This window comes from Muntiacus reevesi, chromosome 9 (assembly GCF_963930625.1).
Source record: "Muntiacus reevesi chromosome 9, mMunRee1.1, whole genome shotgun sequence".
Lineage (NCBI taxonomy): Eukaryota > Metazoa > Chordata > Mammalia > Artiodactyla > Cervidae > Muntiacus > Muntiacus reevesi.
In genome coordinates this window covers 26,306,552-26,332,773 of record NC_089257.1, presented here as the reverse complement: position 1 = coordinate 26,332,773, position 26,222 = coordinate 26,306,552, and the positions used below count along the sequence as shown (strand labels likewise).

At 39.2% G+C, this 26,222-nt stretch overlaps 1 protein-coding gene across 1 annotated transcript; it reads right to left on the bottom strand.

Annotated features, from left to right (window-relative positions):
- Window positions 1-327: 327 nt before the first annotated feature.
- APIP (APAF1 interacting protein) lies at window positions 328-26,222 on the bottom strand. Its single transcript, XM_065943959.1, has 7 exons — window positions 25,872-26,222; window positions 13,334-13,434; window positions 7,709-7,757; window positions 6,472-6,589; window positions 4,667-4,802; window positions 1,403-1,570; window positions 328-847 (listed from the first exon to the last, which is right to left on the bottom strand). The coding sequence occupies exons 1-7, from the start codon at window positions 26,205-26,207 to the stop codon at window positions 748-750; spliced, it is 1,008 nt and encodes a 335-aa protein (XP_065800031.1). The 5' UTR covers window positions 26,208-26,222; the 3' UTR covers window positions 328-747.

The window sequence follows — 26,222 nt, the reverse complement described above, 5'->3', positions numbered from 1 at the left end:
TGTTGCTTTTGGCTACATTAAAAAAAGCATTTTCTGATTACATCTCTGGGTTGGTCATGGTTTATTTCATCAGGAGAGTTTGAGTTAATATCACTTGAACTTTACAACTAATATAACATGACTGCTCTACATCACAATATAGGGAAATCTGTACAGCATATAGAGGAAATCTATAAAAGTGATCTGACATCCCACCCATTGAGTGGGACATCTGGTCTTAACTTTTCATGTAAATTTATGTTACCAATATTAAAATTAAAAAATGCTCATTCTGTAATTTAGTGGAAATTTTTCCAAAGGATTCTATTATCATCAACAACTTTAAAGAGTAATAGGAATTCTCTGGGAGTATATACAAAAAAAGATTAATTCAAAGGGAAATATTTTGCCATTAAGGGGTTTAGAAATGAACATAAAAAACATTCATGGGACTTCTTGTGTAGTTCAGATTCCTTGCTTCCACTCTAGGGGGCATGGGTTTGATCCCTGATTGGTGAACTAGGACCCCATATGCAGGACAGCACAGCCAAAAAACCCAAACGCATTCATTATAAAAATTTTATTCCATTGCATTGTCATTTAAAATTATAAGAATGTAAGGAAATATCACCCAGTGTCAGAAAATCTGCAGTGTTTAGTGACAAATCAATAGTTTCATAGACATTTTCAATTCATTTAAAAACTCATGTCATTTATGTAATAATTAAGATAAACTTTATTTCTCTATATAGTAAACTTCCACTTGACTTATACAATTTCATTTTCCCCAGCGGGAAGCTGTGCAGGGTCTAGCCCTACTTGCTTCATTGATACGGCAACATCAAACAAATAGTCATAACACTCACACCTGTTTAGAAAAATAAAAAGCATTGAAAGTGTTTAGTCAGAGTTCTCTACTTCTAATAATCGCATTTTTCTTCTGCATCAAGTGAACCCTGTCCCTGGTAATTTCCGCCCCCCCTCAATTATATGCAAAGGGTTTTTTATTTTGTCTCTAACATTATTAAAAAAAAAGAATCATACCATATCATGCCACCATACTATATATTTCTCAGGAAATAAAAGAGAGTTTAAGATATACTACTTACCTAAATTTAAATTTTTTATTATGTGCCATTTTTGTAAATAAATGTAGCAAATCATCCTAGCCCTCAGCTGAGAGAACAAGAGCAGTTGCTCCTTCTTTATATCAAAGAGCACAGTGCCTTGCCAAATAACAGCTGATCTGAAAATTATTTCTTAACAAAATAATATATAAAAGAAAAAAAAATCTAGAAATAATAATGATAAACTATCAAATTGGTTTAAATTCAGATTAAACCAATTTGACCAGTGACACCAAAGAAACCATACTTCTTTAAAGTGTGGTGTCTGGCCCTGATGTTCTCCGGTTTACACTTACATGGTTTTAGCCTTCTCCCACGTCTCTCCCCAGACGTAGACTCCATGCCGTCTGACTAGCACTGCGCAGGAGTCTGGGTAATCATTCATTGCCACAGCCATGTGCTCTTTGAGGTCTTTCTCCTCAGGTGTATTCTCAATAATAGGTACTACTAACATATCATCATATCTGTAAGACAAAACATGCCATTTGTTCTCCTTTTTAAAACATGTATGGATGTGAAAGCTGGACTATAAAGAAAGCTGAGAGCCAAAGAATTGATGCTTTTGAACTGTGGTGTTGGAGAAGACTCTTGGAAAGAACCTTGGGCTGCAAGAAGATCCAACCAGTCCATCCTGAAGGAGATCAGTCCTGGGTGTTCATTGGAAGGACTGATGTTGAAGCTGAAACTCCAATACTCTGGCCACCTGATGTGAAGAGCTGACTCATTGGAAAAGACCCTGATGCTGGGAAAGCTTGAGGGCAGGAGGAGAAGGGGACGACAGAGGATGAGATGGTTGGATGGCATCACCAATGGACATGGGTTTGGGTAAACTCCAGGAGCTGGTGATGGATAGGGAGGCCTGGAGTGCTGCAGTTCATGGGGTCGCAAAGAGTCAGAAATGACTGAGCAACTGAACTGAACTGAACTGATTCATATATAAAACTCATAACTTTTTCAAATAAGTTAGACATTCTCTTTATATCAGAGAAGCCACTCCAAATTATGAACAAGATGTTGCATGTTAGTCTGTGTATCCTGCATGAACAACTATATCAAAAGACGCCTTGGGAATCTGGCAGGCATTGTTCTAATCCTAAGTAGAAGTGGCAGAAATTTGTACCGGATACCAAAACCTAACAAAGAAATTATCAAGATCATACAAGTATTTCCGTGAAGCATAGAGAATCATAATGTTTTGAACATAGGAAGGATTAACAACTGAACTACTTAAAGCAGGAATTTCCCAACAGTACGAAATCATTTTATTCTACCTCTGCAGGACCCCCAAAGTGTCTTGGATAGGCAAATAAATAAATACATGTGTGGTTATATTCCTAGGATAGCAAACCTTTGGAGAGAACCATTAAGGGTATGATAACATTTTTAGAATGTTCTCAAATCTGTGATGTTAGAACTTATTTTTACCTTATTTTTAGTAAGTACATGTGATGAAATCAAAATATGCATTTTTCATTTTTTGTTTCTGTAATAATACTTAAGCAAACAATTTGTCACTGGTAAAGTTACAACTATTTCTGAGGTCATTTACAACCAATCAAAACTCAGAAATATTTTCCTTTAAACATGAACTTCTCTTGCCTTGTTAATGTATCATCTGCTTTTTCACCCCCTCTGTAATGGCTAAATTTAACCAAAATAAGTTCTATCAATAAACTATCAGAAATTACTACTTTAGGGAAGGTACAGAATAAATAGCAGTCATGTAATAAAGAACTTGGCTAATCATTATCATTAACAGAATGAGGTTGCCCATTATTTCACTCAAGTAAAACAGAGGTAATTATAAAATATCCTTAAATGTGGAAGGAAAAATTGCTAGTCCCAAGTCTTTCCTAGTATTGGTCATGAAAACCACAAACTTATATTTTCCTCTACCATACACCCAACAGTCAGAAATAGCTGCAGGTGCAAAATAATTCCACACTAAAAGAAGACCTGAAAGCTAATCCAGTCCGACCTACTTCTTTACAGGAGCAGAGCCGGGGGTAGTCCTCTAACCAAAGAGCGTTCTTTTCACCCTTCCGTAGGCACTTGCCTTCAAAAGGGAGGACAGTTACATTTAACATGGTTACCTCCCCAATAAGAATTAGACATTTGAAAGTTATCATTATTTTTAAGATGCACTTAAAAATTTTTTAAAAGTAGAGTAGAAAATGTAAAAACTCCCTCCTTTTTCCTACTTCATCCAGCCTTTTTTGCCCCTTCTTTTGACCAGATACTTAGGATTCTACCCAAAACCTCATGAAGTACCACTGCCCAGGAACTGTGATAGTGACCGTTACTGATTTCCCAGCCAGGCTCAAACAGAAGTGCGAAAACATCTCAAAAAACTTTGTACTCTTTAAGTTCCGAAACAGTCAACATAATATATAAAAAGTATATACACTGTGATGCATAACAAATTGCATCTTTGCGTTTGCGTCATTCTTTTTTCCACAAGTTCCAAAGGCTCTCTGCTGTGCTCTGCTCCTCTACCCACCGTTTCACATGTTCTTCTGACCTATTTTTATTTCTTCACTGAAGCAATCAAATGCCGATGAAATTGCTAACACACAAATGCCTCTCCTTCAAGACCCAGACGTGGAAAAGGCAGTATGCGGCTATGCTTTAGTATGTACACTTTCATAATTTAAATATTTAACTTCTGTAAGTAGGTGTTTCCCAGTGCTGAGGAATGCTTTAGGCACACAATAAATATGAACTAAAATCAAGTCAAATGAACTTCTCAGCACACTAGTTTAAACACGTACTGTCTATTACGTGCAGTAACAGTAACATACTGCCATAAGAACACTTGAGTGAAACTCAACAAAAAAAAAGTGGATTCAGCCCCTTTAGGAAATTAAGAAAGGTGAAGGTCCAGGAACAAGAATGCCCAAACATTTAGATGAAATGCTGAGCCTGTCCCTGAGTCCCAGGAACAAGATGCTGCATGTCACTTCATGTCACTATATTCTAGATTGATGAATAATGGCTACATTTTTGTGTGCTGGTAGATTTAGCTAATTTTGTCTAAAGGGCCTCTGTTCTATATTATCTATGCCCCTTTCCACACTGAAAATTATAAGCATATAGAGATCTAAATTAAAATAATTATAAAAATTTTTTCAAATGAAAATTTTCCAGAAATACTACATGAAATCCAAACGAAGCATAAACTTGAGTCAGAGCTGAAACTTCCTGAAGACAAAGTGAAGGTGAGGAGCGCTTATTCTCGGGTTGTTTTGATAGAGGAAAACAGTCTTTCCATCTCTACAGAAATCTCGGCCCAGGCCTTTTCTTTTTACTCCAACAAACATTTCGTTATCCATGTTGGCAATTATTTACCAAGGCTGGGTTGGGAATGGGGAGAAGGAAGGGAGGCATCTGATTTGTGTCACCGAGAATAGATCTGGAAGTATAATATTAATGGGGTATTAACTAACACAGATCCATAGCATCGCATTAAATACATATAAACATCAGGATCCCGTTTATCACAAGAAGGAGAAATACTGTTCAAATTATTTAAGCAAAAAAAAAGTGGGGGGCGGAAATACCTGTAATACCCTCCCGAGGTACATTTCTTTATTCCTTTGATCATCTCTTGATGTGTAATTTTAAACTCCTTTCCTGGGAAGATAAGGGTGGCCATGACAGCAGCTTTAGAGTGGGTATGGATCACAGCACCTGCTCCTGGGGTGGGGGTGGGGGGAAGAATATAGTCACATGCTCAGTGAAAACTAAATTACCCTTTTTAAAGAGTTTATATACACACACACACACACATTTATATATGGTTATGGACTTGGTTTTTTTTGGCCTGGAATAATAAGTTGGCAGTGGGTAGGAGAGGAGGAAGGGAGGTAGGAAAGAGAAATACTAATAGAAGAGTCAGAAAGCAAAAAGAAGAAACATTAAACTGTATCCAGCAAGTGGACAATGTGCGCAATACTTTATACATGCTCAAAAACATTTTTTAGATGGTCTGAAGTACAGCTATTATAATAATGGAGGCCATTACCATAATACTATGACCACTCATTTAGGGATTCCTATGTCTCCTTTAAAGATGTTTTCTCTTTGTATCATCACAACAACCATCTCTCCCATCTAACGGTCAAGGCTTTGAGGCTCAGAGATTGCTAAATAACTTGTCCGTGGTTATTTAAATACACTGTCCAACTTTAGACGGTAGCTGAAAACTTGGATTTGAACCCAGGTCAGCCTGACCCTTGATCAAGATAGGCTTTATAGCGTAGGCCACATCTTGGTGACATAAGGGATGATTGGGATTTTAAGATATAGATGCAATGGGTTTACCTAAAAAAGAATTTGTATGCTATAAAACTCAGTAATGTCTATTTTTGCAACTGGAAGTTTATTTAGCTTTTCTGCTAGAAAAGATTCTTCAGGCTGGCAGAATGTGCTGCTGAAGTTTCATCCTGTCAATAGTAGCTGGTAATGTCTGGGAACAGACCATAGCATGATTATTCACTGTATACTGATTTCATCCAGGGGCTATACTAAAGCGCGGTCTTTATGACTTCATTGCACTGACTAAGTACTCAGTACTGACTAAGTCAGTACTTCAGTTATACTTTCTTATTTTTATATTGTCCTTTAGGTTCAACCTTTCTAGGTTAGTTTTCTACCACAATTTCTGGGAATTACTAATAAAATGAGTCATACTTTGTCATACAGTAAATTTTTCAAAAAAGAGAGGACCACTCCCACTGAAGTGAAGAAAAGACCACGATTTTCCCTCCTTTGTAGTTTGATTAATTTCTACCACAAGTTCGCAGAGGTATAACTCTAAACTAAGAGTAGGAATTAGATTGTATATATAATAGTTAGTTGGTTAATTTGACAATCTAGTGGAGTCATACTCATCTAGATTGGAATTCTGGCCCCAATACTCACTAGCTGTTTATTTTGGGAAAATCTTCCCAGAGCCTCTGTCCTCTCATGTATAAAACGAAGTACTAATGGACCTTCCACAGAGGTTGATGTGAGGACTGAATCAATTAACACGTTTAGAATTCTTGCACATAGCAGGTATTTAAGAAATTTGAATTACAACAATAACTGCCATTATTTAGGGGGCAGTTCTATTGTTTAGTCACTAAGACATGTCTGACTCTTTTACAGTCCCATGGATTATAGCCTGCCAGGATTATGGTCCATGGGATTGTCCAGGGAAGAATACTGGAGTGGGTTGCCATTCCCTCTCCAGGGGATCTTCCCTACCCATGTATCTCCTGCATAAGCAGGAGGATTCTTTATCACTGAGCCAACCAGGGAAGCCCATTTAGGGGAGCCTACTCTGCAAATATTCTTCATGTTGAGTACATTCTCCACCAACCTCGCATTGTGTAAGCATTCATGAAAAGAGGAGTACACTGGCTTTTTTTAAGATTCTTAGACGGCGGAGGCCCACTTATGTCCTTTTCATTGATGTCACAAACAAACATGTCTTCAGGCTATTTAGAGAAGTAAAAAGAAAAGAAAAAACTTCATAAAACATCAATGAGAAATATCTTCTTTCTTGTTTGTCAATAGTGTACATATACAGTGTTGATATATGTGTAACTCATTTTAAATATTTATATAATTATAGTTTCTCCCTCAAAAATATGTAGCCATTTTGAGAAATAAAAATATGTTTTCTACTAGCCAAAATAATCTCAAAAGAGTTAAAAAAATCCACCTTTAGAATTTGAAGGAAAAAGTTGATCTGGAAAATTTAATATGCAAGTATGAGGTTATCATTTCATTGATTTAATTTCTCAGTTTTGCCATGTAATTTCATAACTATATTTCAGAGACTTATATAATCACTATTTTAGGATGGGCATTATATATTTTTTTCATATTTCACAATATAAGAGGAAAAATAGAGAATAAAATTTTCGTATTCCTTGAGAATCTTACCTGGTACTCAGAAATGCTCATCTCGATGAGGCACATTATTTTTTAAGTTCTAAGGAATTATGTAGATCCACAGGTTTTTCCTAGTAATACATGCATATTTCTGACTTGTAACTTTCATTTGCCAGGGTTTATTATAAACTATAATATAAATTATTTATTAATGAAGCATTATGCCTTAGAGAGAATTAAATATTTAGGGTGTACTTGTTTCAACTCTATTCTGGGCATTACTCTAGTGTTAATACAGAAGGGGTCCTCTCAAAATTTTGAAACAAAGTTTTATAACTTTGGAAGAGCTTTGCCATGATTAAATACGAGTCAATTTGGTTCATTTGGTCCAATCTGATTAACCTATTAGCCGAATAAAGATGGTGTTACAATGCTGCAGTTACAATCATTTTTTATTATGATTTAAGACTACACTATTCACTTTTGCCCTCTAGAGGCTGAAAGAAAATTTAGAACACTTGGTGACGTGCAGGATCATTACCACCTCAAAAAAATTTAGTAGTTACTTAACAAATGTTTGTTGATTAGTTATTTAAATTATCACAATATAATTTCCCTTCAAAACTAACATTTCTTTTACTATTAATTCCATTTCACAAAGCAATAATCAGGTAGAGAAGAGCAGACATTTAGGTTTAAGAAGGATCCCTTTACCATACCTGAATCCGTTCCTTTTGCACTCCTGAAGGAGCAATGTAGATTTCATTGCTGGTGGTACAAAATATAGAAATTGGTATTTATTTAACTCTATTGTTTTGCTTTTGCAAAAAGAAAAGTGTATCCTTGCAGTCCAATCGTCAATCATCTTTATAAATCAAGTCATACAAACAGCAGCTTTATTCAACTAATGGAATAGGCTATATAGAAAGAATAGCAAGCTACTTTAATGTCTTTATAACGCTGGTGACACAGTAAAATGTTGATAGTTGCTTCTGTGTTCTACATTTTCAGGTAAAGTTCTTTATTTCTTTTTATGGTGCAAAATTAATGGTAACCAGGCTTTCATCTAGTTAGGATAAATACAAATCTGAAAACACAAGTCTTTAGCATCTTTAAACATCAATAAGCAGAGTTGATCTTGCTAGACATGGAACACAGTATTTCTAAAATCCAATCAGAGGAAAATATGCTCACTCAAAGTCTTGCAAGGAATCAGGTTTAATTTTGTTGTTTGAAATGCTCTTACTACAAAACATGAAGTTCAGAGACCTCTGCTGGATGGCTGGTTGAATTACAGCTTTAACCCTGGGCTACTTTTTTGGGTGGAACAGTATGCTTCCTAGTTGAAAAACACTTCTATCTTGTGAAAATACATGGTAACAAAGCGGAAACAATTGCAGAAAGTTAAAAATGTAAAAGGCATGGTTACACCTGGAGATCTCTGTTATACAGCACTTGTGCTAAGGGAGGATGCATTACCACAATTTGCTTTCAAATTTGATTTGGAAATTAATTTCAAAATCTTCTCTGAATTCTCTCCACCCTCAACAAAGATCCTCTGGCTCATGTATCAGTTTCAGTTGCTGCTAGAGGGTGTTAATAATGCAAACGAAGGAAATATCAGCACCTGCATGCTCCAGCTTCTGCCACTGAGGCATGGACTAGGGGCACTAAATCAATATTAACTGTTTCTGAAGGAGACTCCTCGGGCTTCCCAGGCGGCGCTAGTGGTAAAGAACCCACCTGCCAATGCAGGAGATGTATGAGACACGGGTTCAATCCCTGGGTAGGGAAGATCCCCTGGAGGAGGGCATGGCAACCCACTCCAGTATTCTTACCTAGAGAATCCCATGGATAGAGAAGCCTGGCGGGCTACAGCCCACAGGGCTGCAAAGGATCGGACAGGACTGAAGCAACTCGGCAGGAACACACACAAGAGACTCTCAGACTTACAGAACGAACTTACAGGTGCCGGGGGGAAGGGTGGGGGAAGGGACAGTTAGGGAGTTTGGACATGTGCATACTACTGTATTTGAGATGGATAACCAACAAGAACCTACTGTATAGCACATGGAACTCTGCTCAGTGCTATGTGGCAGCCTGGATGGGAGGCGAGTTTGAAGGAGACTGGATACATGTGTATGTATGGATGAGTCTATCTGCTGTCCACCTGAAACTATTTCAACATTGTTAATTGGCTATACTCCAATATAAAATAAAGAGTTAAAAAAATATTAACTGTTTCCCATAGAAAATGAGGATGACTGGCTATATTGCATCAAGCTGCTGAAGTTGGGGTTATAAATAAACCTATAGACTTGGAACTGACAAAATGTATGGAAGTTCCTTTAAGGTCTACTCATAAATTAAGGTCTAGAAAATAAATGCCGGATAAGAAAGTGAAAATGTTAGTCGCTCAGTCGTGTCTGACTCTTTGTGATCCCATGAAACTGTAGTCCACCAGGCTCCTCTGTCCATGTAATTTTCCAGACAAGAATACTGGAGTGGGTAGCCATTCCCTTCTCCAGGGTAATCTTCTCAACCGAGGGATCAAACCCAGGTCTTCGGCATTGCAGGCTAACTCTTTACCATCTGAGTCACCCGGGAAGCCCAAAAAGTCTGATAAAGAGAGTGAAATACAAAACACAGTAAGCTTTGTTCAAGCATTCATTTTCACAAAGTAGTTATTGCTTTATAATTTTGTTGCCTAAGAAAATCATAGAGTGGCATTCCTCTAGAACCAATGGCAATGCATAGGGATCATATTGTTAAAAAGGACCCCTTATAAATACCAGAGATCCAAATCTTCTGTCCTCATGTAACATGAAGAACATGAAAGAGGACTCTAGAATCATGTGTGATACATAGTCCAATCACCTCTGCTGATGAGTGGACTTGTAGGTCTTCTCATGCAGGAAAGTATTTAGCAGCCCCGGGAAGAGACCCAGATAAAGTTCACAACAGTCTGCTGTCAATAAGCCCTCAGTAGAGAAAGCATGGAATCCTAACCACTGGACTACCAGGGAATTCCCTGGTATGCTAAATCTGTTCTTATTACTACCTCTGTAAAAGAGACATCAGTTTAGAGTTTGGTCAATTTTGATTAAAAGATTAACTAAATAGATTTTAGAAAAAAATATATTTACACCTACAAGGAAGGAGATATCCGGATAAAAAGACAAAGATGATAGAGCTTTTATTTGGGGAAGGACACATGCTAAAGACTAAAAGCAAAGTATTTCTTGGGACTGTAAGCCACAAACGGAAAGCATGCTGAGTTTCAAGGTATCACGTTTGGGAATTTATTTTCTCCACACTTCCTGCTCTTTCACTATGTGGTGAGCGGGAGGGACAAAACGCAAGAGTTCATAATACATGTACATGTACTGCTTCTACTCTTATTTACTTAAAAAAATCCTTTAAATCTTATTATGCTTCAATTATCTTATCTACAATATGGGTTTATTAATTTTAATTCTAGTAGTTTACAACAGGATTAATGTTTCTGACACATAAAAACATTATGCTGTGAAAACAGGAAATGTGAAATGTGAAAGGTAGGAGCCCAACCTAAACACAATGGCTGCTAAGTATCCTGGAATAGCCTTGACTATTGTTATTTTCTTGGTCCTCCATTTCTTCTGATTTAACACTCATCTGTGTCTTAAGCTGTCTTTTCTCACGTGGCACCACACATCAGGAGCATATAAACTGGACTGATAGTAGCCAAACCTTGGAAATGTAAGTAATTTCATTTTCTCCAAAGGGCTTATTGCCACACTTATTATGGAAACATAATCTATTGGGTTTGTGCTTCATTCCAAATATATCCGCTCTGAAGCATCAGAAAAAAACTTTCACTAATGTGAGAATATTAATATCATTGATAAAATTATTGATATGGGTCTACAAAGTCATTTAAATATTAGGGAGAAAATTCAACATTTTACTACAAATTACCCATTTTACTCTATAAAGCACAAATTTAGTAAGATCCTAAATGCAGTGACATACCATCGTGGCTGTTTTCACCTGTGACCTCCAGGTGGCACTCCTCACCAATTAACAATCTAATAACAAGCATTTTACAAATACAGTGTAACTTCCCTACAAATTGACTGCAATGCTACAAAGTCAATTCATTTTAAAATCCGCCCTTCAGTGCTTTAGCATAACCACACGCAATTTTAGTGACTGGTTCTACATTTTAAATACATAGTCTTTTATATCTTTATGATAAAAAATTTCCTCTTGAGATCTGCAATAGCCCCTTGCTACATTCTATTTTTAATTTTGCTTTTTTTTTTTTAAGAGTCAATTATAAAAAGTTATTTTAATTCAGCTTGGTAGAAATTTTTGTTTTTTACATATGTACATGTGTGTGTATGTGTTTAGTTGTGTCTGACTCTTTGTGACCCCATGGACTGTAGCCCACCAGGCCCCTCTGTCCATGGAATTTTCCAGGCAAGAATACTGGAGTGGGTTGCCATTTCCTATTAGTGGGGATCTTCCTGACCCAGGGATCTAACCCGTATCCACTGTGTCTCCTGAATTGGCAGGTGGATTTTTTTTTACCACCGCAGTGCCTGTGTATGTGTGTGCACGCTCAGTCACGTCCAACTCTTTGTGGGCCCACGGACTGTAGCCTGCCAGGCTCCTCTGTCCATGGAATTTGTGGACTGCAGTCTGCCAGGCTCTTCTGTCTATGGAATTTTCAGGCAAGAAATACTGGAGTGGGTTGCCATTTCCTACTCCAGGGGATCCTCTCGACCCAGGGATCGAACCTGAGTATCATGCATTGGCAAGTGGATTCTTCACCACTGTCCCATCTGGGAAACCCTTTTTTGTACATGTACAAACTAGCATTTCTGTCAATGCAATTAAAAAGCAGGTTACTAAAAGCAAGGTTTAGAATATGATTTATTATAAATAATACAGCTCAAAAACAAAATTACTAGTACTCAACTCCTAAATGAAAAAAATGAAACAACTATAGTAACAACAAATGTTGTTATAGGACTTTGTTGTGAACAGGTCAACTTGAAAGTTTTGGCAAAATACTCTGAAAACCTGTGAAATACTGATTGAGAAATTATGAAATACACATGAGCACTGGCTTGATGGTTAAGTGGACCCATGTAGTGGAGGTACCACACACTACGTGCAACAGGACCTTTGCAGACCAAGAGCCTCCCTACACATGAACTCTGACAGCTGCTGAGTAAGGCCTCTCCTACTGTTTCCTACAGTTTTAATTATATTTCTTGAGTTTCTTGGTAATTTGAAGCACATGAAGTTTCAGTGGCATCATCTTGTGGTATGCCACAAAGTCCCTTTTGTCCAAAATGTTCTGATTATGGAAACTCCCCTGGTGGTTCAGTGATTAAGAAGCCATGCTTCCAATGCAAGGGGCGAGAGTTCAATTCCTAGTTGGGGAACTAAAACACTGCATGTTGTGAGGCCAAAAAAAAAAAAATCATTACTGATTACATTTTACATTCCATTCTTTTCTAAACGATGCAGCCTCCTTGGAGGTGTTACTCTATATATTCAATATCACATAAATATTGTAGTAGTCCAATTTTGTTAAAGAAAGTGAATTAGGATAAAGAAATAAATCAAGTTACTCAATTTAATATTCAGCCTCCAGACAATTAGTATTCCTAAAACATTTCAAGGGGAAAAATATTAATCCTGTTCCAGAAACACTTAAGGGAATGAGATTCTACAACCTTTGTTTTCATTGTAAGTAGGTTACTTATTTTTTCATCCTCTTAAAGGAATGACACTGAATAAATCTGATGAACAATTAAATACTATTTATTCCTTCTACTTCAAGTTAAATACCTTTTATTTTGTCCTGTGAGCAAGATGGACCTGCAGGTATTAAGTCCATTAATAACGATACATGTAGTTAGAAAGGCATATTGTCTTCTTTTACTCAAAATGTAACTTTTAGGATTTTTGGATGGTTAACAATCTGTATCTAAGTGACTGTGAAATATGTATCTGAATCTTTGAAACAAATCCTATCTACCCAGAGGGGATCCCTTATAGTTCCAGACATGAACATATCCAGCACCATGTTAGTTAACTTTGGTACTCCAAAGACTGAGGACCAAATTATTTGGATTACAAATTGTGATTCTTAAGTCCACAGGTATTTACTATATATGCAACATCTAGAGCACACTTACTCCATTTGGTAATGCAAATACCTATTTCTCTATTTAGAAACTAAATACCTTGAGCACCATAAGAAACTGATCATCAGCTGTTCTTTGACATAATACACGTTAGGCTCTTGGTGGTCTACTTATATGGAAAATCAGCGGGGAACTTACCCATGCTTCAAGCTAATTCCTCCTCCGGTCCCAGTGACCCAACCCAAATGGTAGAACTGCTTGCAAAGCTCTGGGATCAGGTATCTTGGATGTTCCTTGTCCTTGAAAAGAAGATAGTGATTTCTAAATAGACATTATTTTATCAAGTAACTATTACAGTAAGTTACTTGATCTCTTACTATAACATATATAACATATAATTACATACTTACTATAATATATACTATATAGTATATACTTACTATAATATATAGTAGATATCTCTAGTAAAAAAACAATTTAAGGAAGTTTAAGACAATCTACCATAGAGAGGGTACCATGAGAGAGAAAATTATTACAAAATATACTTTGTTTTTAACATTTGGAAAGCAGATCTACCATATTATTTGGCAACCTAGAATCATTCAGTTAAAGGGCCACACAGTCCAATACTAAGGAACAAGTTATAACAATGAGATGGGGAAATGCCAGATTATATTACAAAGGGTCTTACTGGAATGGTTGAAATAAAATAAAATCTAGTGCTGAAAGAGGCACACTTCAGTCTACCCAGAAGATTTCTTTAAACAAAACATCTTATTCAAAACACCTCATTAAGGCATGATGTACATGATATATACTATGACAGCTATTTGTTCATCTTCTCTGTATTGGTTCAATTTTATTTCTTTTTCTAAAAAAAGCTCCTTTTCCCATAGTAATTATACTGTTTTCTATTATTACAAAATCAATGTATACTCATTACGGAATATAAGTCAAGAAAATGACATAAAAAGCACTCAGAAGCAATCATAATTAATATTTTCTAGGCCCCATTCTATGAAGATATATGTTGGGATAACATCTTACTGTTTAAGATGTTATATAAGTAATATATGAGATGTAATTGGCATATAACATTATGTTTCAGATGTACAACATGATGATTCCACATTTATATAGATGGTGAAATAATCAGTACCATAAATCTAACTGAAATAAAAGCCCCACTTTTATATATGTCTGGTGATTATTTGTTTAGAAAAAGAAAATAAAGCATTCCCTCCTCTTCGGTAAAGCTAAAATGAATGAAAACAAAAACAATAATAAAGAAATACCATGAATTCCATTTTGGCAGTAATGATTTACAACCCTTACCTTGAAAACAACTAAAACAGCTGAATAAATTATTTTGAATAATATTTCAAAATATACTGCTTAGCTGGCTGGAAAATAAAGTTTCACAAGGCCGTTAAAGAAATGAGTGAGTCTACCTGGGAGGGAAGTAGGCTCTTAAACTTCCTTGAAGGCATTTGCAAAACTCTGGTGACCTAGTGCTTCAATTTTGATAGCTACGAAAGTCACTAGACGCACAAGATAAAAACCTAAGGTGTGCTCCAAGCGTGGCATCCAATAGAAAATTCCTACATACACAAGGGACCCCAAGGGACTATGCTCTCCAGATTAAAGTGAACAAGAAATAGACGCATTGTGCAACAAATCAGTCAGAAAACCTGCCTATAGACATCTCAGCACTGGGTAAAGGGGAAAAAAATATCTGAGTCCAAAGACGGGTTATTATTGAACCGACAACATTTTCAGCTTCTTATATGAGTATCCGAAATTATGGTATTTTCCCATATTCACTGTTAATATTATACATACATATTTTAGATAAGTATTGCTAATGATAATTTGATGGAGCAGACTTAAGAATATAAAATTAAGGATATGGGAAAGTTGACATTTTTTAAAGTTCTGATTCAGCACAGGCTTCGGGGTTAATTGCTTACATGACCTCGGGCCTCGGTTTTGCTGCTGTTGTTGTTTAGTTGCTCAGTCGTGTCTGGCTCTTTTGTGACCCCCCTGCACTGTAGCCTACTAAGCTCCTCTGTCCATGGGATTCTCCAAGCAAGAATACTGGAGTAGGTTGCCATTTCCTTCTCCAGGGGTTCGTCCCTACCCAGAGATGCAAACAGTGTCTCCTGCATTGGCAGATGGATTCTTTACCACTGAGCCAGCAGGGAAGCCCAGGCCTCAGTTTACTCATCCATTAAATGAGAACATGTTGAGGATTAAAATGACATATAATGGATATATTCAATCCCAAAGAAAGACAATGCTAAAGAATGTTCAAACCACCACACAACTGCACTCATCTCACATGCTAGCAAAGTAATGCTCAAAATTCTCCCAACCAGGTTTCAACAGTATGTGAACCGTGAACTTCCAGATGTTCAAGCTGGATTTAGAAAAGGCAGAGGAACCAGTGATCAAATTGCCAACATCTGTTGGATCATCGAAAAAGCAAGAGAGTTCCAGAAGTTCCATCTACTTCTGCTTTATTGACTATGCCAAAGCCTTTGACTGCACAGATCACAACAAACTATGGGAAATTCTTAAAGAGATGGGAATACCAGACCACCTGACCTGCCTCTTGAGAAATCTGTATGCAGGTTAAGAAGCAACAGTTAGAACTGGACATGGAACAACAGACTGGTTCCGAATCAGGAAAGGAATACGTCAAGGCTGTAGATCGTCATCCTGCTTATTTAACTTATATGCAGAGTACATCATGTGAAATGCTGGGCTGGATGAAGCACAAGCTGAAATCAAGATTACTGGGAGAATTATCAATAACATCAGATATGCAGATGACACTACCCTTATGGCAGAAAGCAAGGAGGAACTAAAAGCCTCTTGATGAAAGTGAGAGAGAAGAGTGATAAAGTTGGCTTAAAACAACACTCAGAGAACTCAGATCATGGCATCCAGTCCCATCACTTCATGGCAAATAGATGGGGAAACAATGGAAACAGTGACAAACTTTATCTTCTTGGGCTCCACAATCACTGCAGATGGTGACTGCAGCCATGAAATTAACAGACACTTGCTCCTTGGAAGAAAAGCTGACAAACCTAGACAGCATATTAAAAAGCAGAGACATTACTTTGCCAGCAAAGGTACATCTGGTCAAAACTGAGAGTCAATTCCTAGGCACATTGATATGAAGTCCATGGGTCCCTGAGGAGAGAGGGGTCTGGAATTCTCAAGGAGGAGGAAATGACAAACTTTGGCTGTTTTGTTTTTTTTTTCCCTGTACTAGGGATTATATAACCACAATGTATCCTGCTTGATGACAGTTTCTCCTTCCTGAAAACCTTCTGGCTAATCCTGTTATTTTAAAATGTAAATTATGGGAGTGGGTCCAGTAAGATCTTTACAACCTTGAGACATTCTTTTGATTTACTGTAATGACTCATTAAAGTATATAATTCCCTTGCTAACACTAGCAAGGAGGGCACTCTCCGTCCCCCTTCTGATGTCTGCGTCAGAAGCTTTCTCTGTCCCTTTTTATACTTTAGTAAAACTCTGCTACACAAATGCTCTTGAGTGATCAAGCCTGGGCCCTGGTCCCAAAGCTAAATCTTCTTTGGAGATCATGAATCCAACATCGTTCACCATAAGCTATCAAAGCTATGGTTTTTCCAGTAGTCATGTATGGATGTGAGAGTTAGACTATAAAGAAAGCTGAGCACCGAAGAAATTAATGCTTTTGAACTGTGGTGTTGGAGAAGACTCTTGAGAGTCTCTTGGACTGCAAGGAGATCCAACCAGTCCATCTTAAAGATTAGTCCTGAATATTCATTGGAAGGATTGACGCTGAAGCTGTACTTTGGCCACCTGATGTGAAAAACTGACTCACTGGCAAAGACCCGGATGCTGGGAAAGACTGAAGGTGTGATGAGAAGGGGGTGACAGAGGATGAGATGGATGTCATCACCGACTCAATGGACATGATTTTGAGTAAGCTCCGGGAGTTGGTGATGGACAGGGAAGCCTGGCGTGCTGCAGTCCATGAGGTCTCAGAGTCGGACACAACTGAGTGACAGAATTGAACTGATAATAGATATAAGGCAGGCAGCACAATGTGTGTCTCAATGCTAATTTCCTTTCCACTCTAATAAATGAAAAATTTCTGAATTAAAGTGAGTAATAAAGCTATGTTGGTTTTTCTAATTTTTTCCTTCTTAAATCTAGTCAAAATTACTGATGCCTTGTATAACTTGCTATTTCCTTTTTTTAGGAATATAAATGATATTTTAATTACATACTAAAATGCAGTCAATGAGAAGTCTCCTGCAGTTTTCAATGCTTAAAACCATCAATTTGGACAGCAAGTTGCAAACATTGTAGGAAATAGCCTGTTATTAAGGGCCTTCTGTTTCTCTTTTGTCTTTCCAGTACTGAGGTATTAGAATCATTAGCCAGCTTCCTGTTACAGGAGTAACAATGATAAGGCAGCTGTTGTTAGTAAAGTTTCATTCAAACCCACAAAATTACAATTTCAAAAAAATAATCACTTCGCAGCAGGAAGCAAGAGAGGTATATTTACTAAAAATGCAGTCATTTAAGTTGCCCAGAATGGTGAGAAAAGTAAAAATCAGAATACCTACTTTATAAGAATCGATAAGAAAGATTTAGCTAGTATTTAGCTTTCCCCTGAATGTCAATAGTATTCACTTTAGTTCAGTCGCTCAGTCGTCCGACTTTTTGCGACCCCGTGAACTGTAGCACACCAGGCCTCCCTGTCCATCACCAACTCCCAGAGTCCACCCAAACGCAAGTCCATCGAGTGATGCCATCAAGCCATCTCATCTTCTGTCGTCCCCTTCTCCTCCTACCCTCAATCTTTCCCAGCATCAGGGTCTTTTCAAATGAGTCAGCTCTTCGCATCACGTGGCCAAAGTATTGGAGTTTCAGCTTCAACATCAGTCCTTCCAATGACACCCAGGACAGGTATCTCCTTTAGGATGGACTGGTTGGATCTCCTTGCAGTCCAAGGGACTCAAGAGTCTTTTCCAACACCACAGTTCAAAAGCATCAATTTTTTGGTGCTCAGCTTTCTTATAGTCCAACTCTCACATCCATACATGACCACTGGAAAAACCATAGCCTTGATAGAGGGACTTCTGTTGACAAAGTAATATCTCTGCTTTTTAATATATTGTCTAGGTTGGTCATAACTTTCCTTCCACGGAGTAAACATCTTTTAATTTCATGGCTGCAGTCACCATTTGAAGTGATTTTGGAGCCCCCAAAAATAAAGTCTGACACTGTTTCCACTGTTTCCCCATCTATTTGCGATGAAGTGATGGGATAGGATGCCATAATCTTAGTTTTCTGAATGTTGAACTTTAAGCCAACTCTTTCATTCTCCTCTTTCACTTTCATCAAGAGGCTCTTTAGTTCTTCTTCACTTTCTGCCATAAGGGTGGTGTTATCTGCATATTTGAGGTTAATGATATTCTCCTGGCAATCTTGATTCCAGCTTGTGCTTCCTCCAGTCCAGCATTTCTCATGATGTACTCTGCATATAAGTTAAACAAGCAGGTGACAATATACAGCCTTGACATACTCCTTTTCCTAATTGGAACCAGTCTGTTGTTCCGTGTCCAGTTCTAACTGTTGCTTCCTGACCTGCATACAGGTTTCTCAAGAGACAGGTCAGGTGGTCTGGTATTCCGATCTCTTTCAGAATTTTCCACAGTTAATTGTGATCCACACAGTCAAAGGCTTTGGCATAGTCAATAAAGCAGAAATAGATGCTTTTCTGGAACACTCTTGCTTTTTCGATGGTCCAATAGTATTACTTGTTTGTTATTGTTAAGTCTGATTTTTCCACTTAGAATAAGGATTTTGAAAGCTATATCTAAAGTTAGCATGCAATCAATTTCTTACAGTACAGGTTCCATACAATTGGGGGGAACATTTAACAGTATTTTGTATATACATGTACATGTTCTTCACTTCATGGCAAATAGATGGGGAAACAGTGGAAACAGTGGCTGACTTTATTTTTCTGGGCTCCAAAATCACTGCAGATGGTGATTGCAGCCATGAAATTAAAAGACGCTCCTTGGAAGGAAAGTTATGACCAAACTAGACCGTATATTAAAAAGCAGAGACATTACTTTGCCAACAAAGGTCCGCCTAGTCAAGGCTATGGTTTTTCCAGTGGTCATGTATGGATGTGAGAGTTGGACTACAATGAAAGCTGAGCACCGAGGAATTGATACTTTTGAACTGTGGCGTTGGAGAAGACTCTTGAGAGTTCCTTGGACTGCAAGGAGATCCAACCACTCCCTCCTAAAGGAGATTAGTTCTGGATGTTCATTGGAGGGACTGATGTTGAAGCTTAAACTCCAATACTTTGGCCACCTGATGCGAGGAGCTGACTCATTTGAAAAGACTGTGATGCTGAGAAAGGTTGAGGGCAGGAGGAGAAGGGGACAACAGAGGAGGAGATGGTTGGATGGCATCACCGACTCGATGGACATGGGTTTGGGTGGACTCTGGGAGTTAGTGATGGACAGGGAGGCCTGGTTTGCTGCGGTTCATGGGGTTGCAAAGTCAGACACAACTGAGTGACTGAACTGAACTGAACTGATACATGTTTTAATTTAATTGGAGGCTAATTATTTTACAATATTGTGGTGGTTTTTGCCACACATTGACATGAATCAGCCATGGGTGTACATGTGTCCCCCCTCCCCACCCTAAACTCCCCTCTCACCTCCCTCCCCACCCCATCCATCTGGGTTATTTTGTATATATTAAAAACTAAGGCCTAAACAGTTTTTGAATCAATATTTCATTTCCCCAAAATTTCAATCTAGTTATTGTTGTGACCCAAGAATGAAAGAGCAGATAAAACCATGGAGGGTCTTGGAATGCAGGAACAGAAAAACCAGACCCTTATCACACTTCCCTCCAATGTGTTTTAACTATTAATGGATTTCAGGTCCTCCTGAGCAGTATAACCTGTCTCCCCTCCAACCCCATAGGAAGAAGGTATTTACCTTACTTTTCGCCCCACCCAGTATACGTGCTTCATCCAATCAGCAAATGACCTGCAAGACCCCTATCCCACTCCTTGTACCCTGGGTATAAAAGTGGACTAAGGACCCTGTTCAACATCAGTTCTCCCTTGAGCTGGCCTGCTGTTCTAAATAGCATCTCCCACTCTAATAAACTTTATCTCCCTCTCATGCTGTCTCATGTCTGGAAATTCTTTTCCAACCCAAGTCCAGACCACAACATTTATTTTAAGGAAATCAGGCCTCAAATGTCACTGAGATACCTGCTCACAGACAGCCATGGCTCTAATCTCCTCCACCTTTTCTTTCAACTTAAGCATAATAGAGCCATGTATTTCTCAGAGGTTTTCCTGGCGGGGACTCTCTTACAATCGTAAAATGAAAACCTGTGAAAGGCTTTTTAGCCCATCAACTAATGAGGGAATCAAAAAAATTGTACAACTTTGTTTACCAAAGAGAATTCAAAACACATAACCATGAAAATAATCAGGAATCCTGGATTTACAAATAAATAATAAAGAGAAGCTGGGTAATATCCACTACAGCAATAAATTGAATCTCTATCACTTCAGTTCTGTTGCTCAGTTGTGTCCCGACTCTGAGACCCCATGGACTGCAGCACGCCAGGGGTCCCTGTTCATCACCAACTCCTGGAACTTACTCAAACTCATGTCCATTGAGTAGGTGATGCCATCCAACTGTCTCATCCTCTATAGTCCCCTTCTCCTCCTGCCCTCAATCTTTCCCAGCATCAGGGTCTTTTCAAATCAGTCAGTTCTTCACATCAGGTGGCCAAAGTATTGGAGTTTCAGCTTCAGTATCAGTCCTTCCAATGAATAATCAGGACTGGTTTCCTTTAGGATGGACTGGTTGGATCTCTTTGCAGTCCAACGGACTCTCAAGAGTCTTCTCAAGCACCACAGTTCAAAAGCACCAATTCTTCAGTGCTCAGCCTTCTTTATGGTCCAACACTCACATCCATTCATGACTAGTGAAAAAACCATAGCTTTGACTAGACAGATCTTTGTCGGCAAAGTAATTAATGTCTCTGCTTTTTAATATGCTGTCGAGGTTGGTCATAGCTGTTCTCCCAAGGAGCAAACGTCTTTTAATTTCATGGCTGCAATCAACATCTGCAGTGATTTTGGAGCCAAAGAAAATAAAGGATCTCACTGTTTCCCCATCTATTTGCCATGAAGTGATGGGACCGGATGTCATGATTTTCGTTTTTTGAATGTTGAGTTTTAAGCCAACTTTTTCACTCTCCTCCTTCACTTTCATCAAGAGGCTTTTTAGTTCCTCTTCGCTTCCTGCCATAAGGGTGGTATCATATGCATATCTGAGGTTATTGATATTTCTCCTGGCAACCTTGATTCCAGCTTGTGCTTTATCCAGCTCGGCATTTCGCATGATGTACTCTAAATATGTTAAATAAGCAGGGTGACAATATACAGCCTTGACATACTCCTTTCCCAATTTGGAGCCAGTTCACTGTTCCATGTCTGGTTCTAACTGTTGCTTCTTGACTTGCATACAGATTTCTCAGGTGCAGATAAGGCTGTCTGTTATTCCTATCTCTTGAAGAATTTTCCACACTTTGTTGTGATCCACAGTCAAATGCTTTGACATAGTCAATAAAAGAGAAATAGATGTTTTTTCTGGAACTCTCTTGCCTTTTGATTCAACAGATGTTGGCAATTTGATTTCGTGTTCCTCTGTCTTTTCTAAATCCAGCTTGAACATCTGGAAGGTATTGGTTCACTTATTGTTGAAGCATCTCATTGAAGAGATAACACACTCCTTCTGAAGACTGGACATTTCTTTGGAGATTTTTGCAAGACTGAAGACCTGTTCACTTTACTTCCCCACTGCATCTCCCTCTCCATTTTGCCTTTCGACTTTAGTTCTTCCTTGCTTCTTTCTCTCTAAACTATAAAAGAAACTGGCATCCAGACCCCAATAAGATGGTTATTTTGAGGTGTTAGCATGCCATCTTCTCAGTCTGCTGGCTCCCCAATTAAAGCTTCTTCCTTGCCTCAACACCTTGTCTCTCGATCCATTGGCCTATCGTGCGGTGAACAGAGCAAGCTTGGACTTGATAACACAAGGAGCCTGGCTTTAATTCTGATATCCACTAGCTGAGTGCCCTATGGCAAGTTAGTGACTCCTTCTGGTATCGAGTTCCTTCTATTAATAATCTGGATGAGTGATTCCTAGACTTCTGAATTTCACGATCAGTAGCTTTTGATGCCGTTGTTCTTTAAATTTTAGGGACTGACATAAGATTGCCAAGTTACAACATTATATATAATCGTCTACTATCACATTCTTCAAAAAAGAAAGTGCATGTTTAACATAAGAGTAGGATGGATAATGTCAGAATAAAAGGTAGTCCTTTAAGTTGAATGCAGTTAATTTTGTGGAATTCACTTTCCCATCATCCTAGCTTTTCTTACTTTATAATAGTAGTGCAAAGCTCTCACAGACTCATATTTGGTGAGGATGAACATTATCTTTTCTTATTTGCCCTCTTTGCCTACCACTTCTCCATTTCCCTCCAGCTTACCCTTCACTCTATTTTTAGTACTAGTATAATACACTACTTTGATCACTTAAACTTTCCTCAAATCATTTAATGCTCAGATACCATGTCCTGGGTCTGTTATTTAAGCCCTTCTGCTTTTTTGCTCCAATTTAACTTTCAAATATTTTCATTTTTTTACATGAATCTCTCAGTTCTAGTCCACCTACATAGTTATCAACCTCCAGGATGGCCCTTAATGATGACCCCAGTTTCCTGGTTTCCACATCCTGGTGTAGAGTTCCATCCCAAATTGTATGGGGCTGGTCTGTGTTAAGACAGACGGAGAAGTGATAGTATGTCACATCCGCTATCAGGTTACTAAAGATTACAGCTTCTGTGCTCTCCTTTGGATCACCAGCTACCATGTTATAGGGTATTACCAAGGCAGAAGACCATACAGGGAAGAACTGAGGCTTCGGCCAATAAAATGGGAGGAACAGAGGGCTGCCAGTAACTCTGTGAGCTTGGAAGCACATCCCAGTTGCAGTCAAGGTTTGAATGCCTGAAGCTCTAGTTGACAGCTTGACTGCCATCTCACGAGAAACTTTAAGCCAGAACCCTGAGCTAAATTCTCTTGCATTCCTAATTGTCAGAAACTGTGTGAGACAATGATTGTGTGTTATGCCTAAGTTTTGGAATACCTGCTATGCAGCAACAGATGACTAAGACACATTATCTTGACAGCCAAGAATACATCTTTTTCTCTTTGCACTGTTATTGCTCATGCTGGGTCTCCAATTATCCCAATTCTAGCTGTCAAATTCTTGCTTATAGCCTTCACACCCACTTCCCCTATGATTCCTTCTCTCATCTTCTCAGGCAGAAGTGATTCTTCCTCAAACTCTGTGTCATGGCAATTGCCCTTTGTACCTTTTTTGTGTACCTATTGAATAACATTCTCATTCGTTCACTTAACAAACCTTTACTGAAGACCCTGAAGAAATAAAAATGAGTAAGATGAAATCCTTACCCTTGAGGGCTCAAACTCTAGTAAAAGTTGTGAAATCACAAAACAATATATAACAAGATGGTCCAGGGCATTATGAGAGTAGAAGCTACTGGTGGGAGGGAGCAGGAGTTGGGAAAGACCACAGAGGAAGGGATACTGGGCTAAGTCTTAATAAATGATGTGGTGGAGTATGCAGGTATGTGAAGAGGAGAAAAGGCATTTCAGTCAGAGAAAACTTAAGTACCTGCAACCAGAATTAGGTTCTGTGGAATGGAGGCAGGTAGGGATAAAGACTGTAAGGATCTTTCATGCCATGCACTGGAGTTTGGACTTTATGTTACAGATGGTTGATAACTGCTGAGTCGTTTTAAGTAGAAGATGATTGGATCACATCTTGTTTTTGAAACATTTCTATAGGGGTAGTAAAGAGAAAAGGTTGAAGGAGGACCAAGGAAGCAAAAGACCAGACCAGACAGCTGTGCAAAACAGTTTCAAAAATAAATCTTAAAGTGTGATGGTGGAGATGGATTTGAAAGATAAATAAGTTAAAAAGGATAGGCTTTGGCTAAGAAAACCTAAAGAAAACAGGCTTCAAGGAATTCTAAGTTTTCAGTTGGCTGAGTTGCTAAGTGGATAGTGATACCAGTTTTAAGTATTCCTTGCGTGTCTACCATGCATGAAGCACTTCTGGGAATTCAGCCATGAACAAAACAAAGTCACTGCATTAACGGAATTTATACTCCAGGGGATAGTTTTTAAAAAGCCATGTTGACTGGGAAAAAAAAAAAAAGGCACAACCCCAAAGTTCAGTTTAATTGGGGGCAAAATGAGGACTATAGGCAGGGAGACGGGTTCTCAGTACTGAGGAACTGATCCAAAGTGGTGAGAAGGGAGGTCAGTAGGTAAATTATTTTAGTGAAGGGGAGTTACATGGAATCAAGCCCACATTTTGGCCAAAGGTTGATGTTAATCACCAGAAGATTGATGCTAGTCACGAGGAACAGACGTCTCCGTTAATTCTTTTAGTGCTTTTCTAGATAGGAGAAAAATGCAAAAAATTAAGACTCATAAAATATTCTCTTGAAAACAACTGTCGGACAGCCTGCTTTGCCAGTTTTTCCTAGAGTATCTCATTACTGATCTCCTCTCTCAACTCCTTTCAGGGTGTGTTGAAAGTCAGTAACTCCAGCAGGTACTGACCTAACCCTTGAAGAGGCAGACAGTTGGGCGAGTTTTTAAATGGCAGTGAAATGAGGAATAAACAAACTGTAGTACGTGGGAAGAGGAAAACAAATAAGAGACTTTGCTAATCTGTTATGTCACTTATTCACACAAGAATAGTGGTTGCCAAGAATTTCCCAATAAAACCTGCCACATTACTACTTTTTAATTGGGACCTTCAGCCCCAAGAGATAATAACAGGAGAAATAAAGAAGTGAGTTTCGGGGGGCGCTTTCCCTCTCTGCCTCTTAATTAAGCAAGGTTTCTCACGTTGTAATTGTTTATTCCTCTAGATCTCCTCCATACCCAAGGCCAAGCCCTTAATCATCACCCTGAGCACGTGGGTGTTTCAGAATGAAACGGTATGCGCAGCCCAAGGGTGGATTTTCCTTTTCGGCTTAAGGAAAAATCCTTTTAAAGATCATTCCATAATCAATCTAAACCGAGGTAGTCACAGAACAACTGCACAGAGTAAAACTGCTGGCTACAGTCAGAAGAGATGGCTCCGCGGATGTGTTCCCACTGCCTACTGAGCGGCAAACGAAGGGATGGATGGTCGCCAGGGCGCAGGAAAACAGCAGCAGAGCACAGTCCTAGCTCCAATTCCACTCCAGAGCTTCGCGTTTCCCCGAAGGCCTGTCTTTATGTTAAATGGTTTTGAAACACAACATTAAAGACGCCCAATGCTCCCCCTCAGTTATTTTTCCCTTTTCAACGTTTGTTGCCCAGCCCTCGCCGCCGAAAAACCCCAGCACTGGAAGCACATCTCGCCGCGTAGGCCACGGCCTCAGGTCCACACGCGGGGCAAGAGGCGGCGCACGGTGGTCGCGTCCACTCTGGCGTAAAGCCCCACCCGGCCGGCGCCTCGCTTCCGCCGCCGCCTCGCCTCCTGGGAAGAGAGGGCACCGGCGGCCCCGCCCCTACCTGCGCGCGGCACTGCCGTGAGCAACAGTCTCCCTCTGGAGCGTGAGAGCCAGACATGGCCGGGACTAGCGGTACCCGCGCCTTGCAACCTTCGCACGGCTCTGCTCCTGGAGCTCCGCCTGGGCCCACGCGACGAGGCCGAACTGCAATCAGGCGGCTCTGAGGGCAGCCTGGGGGCGGGGCGGACAAGATGAAAGGCGGGTCTGCGAGGGCCTCTCTGACCCAACCGCGCAGCCGCCTGGCCTGGAGGCCAACCCGGTTGGAGGCGGGGCTAGAACTTGACTCCGAGGCGCGCAGGCCTCTAGGGGGCGTGTCTCCGGATGGGAGGCGGGGCATGGGCGGGCCTTGATG

What these genes read in the sequence shown, in the direction of transcription:
- APIP (XM_065943959.1), bottom strand. Translation starts at nt 26,207, where the DNA reads ATGCCCCGCCTCCCATCCGGAGACACGCCCCCTAGAGGCCTGCGCGCC. An exon ending in GGAATTAGCTTGAAGCATGG is followed by an intron (nt 7,758 to 13,333) that starts GTAAGTTCCCCG and finishes TTGTACCACCAG; the next exon opens with CAATGAAATCTACATTGCTC. An exon ending in TGCAAAAGGAACGGATTCAG is followed by an intron (nt 6,590 to 7,708) that starts GTATGGTAAAGG and finishes TTCTCTAAATAG; the next exon opens with CCTGAAGACATGTTTGTTTG.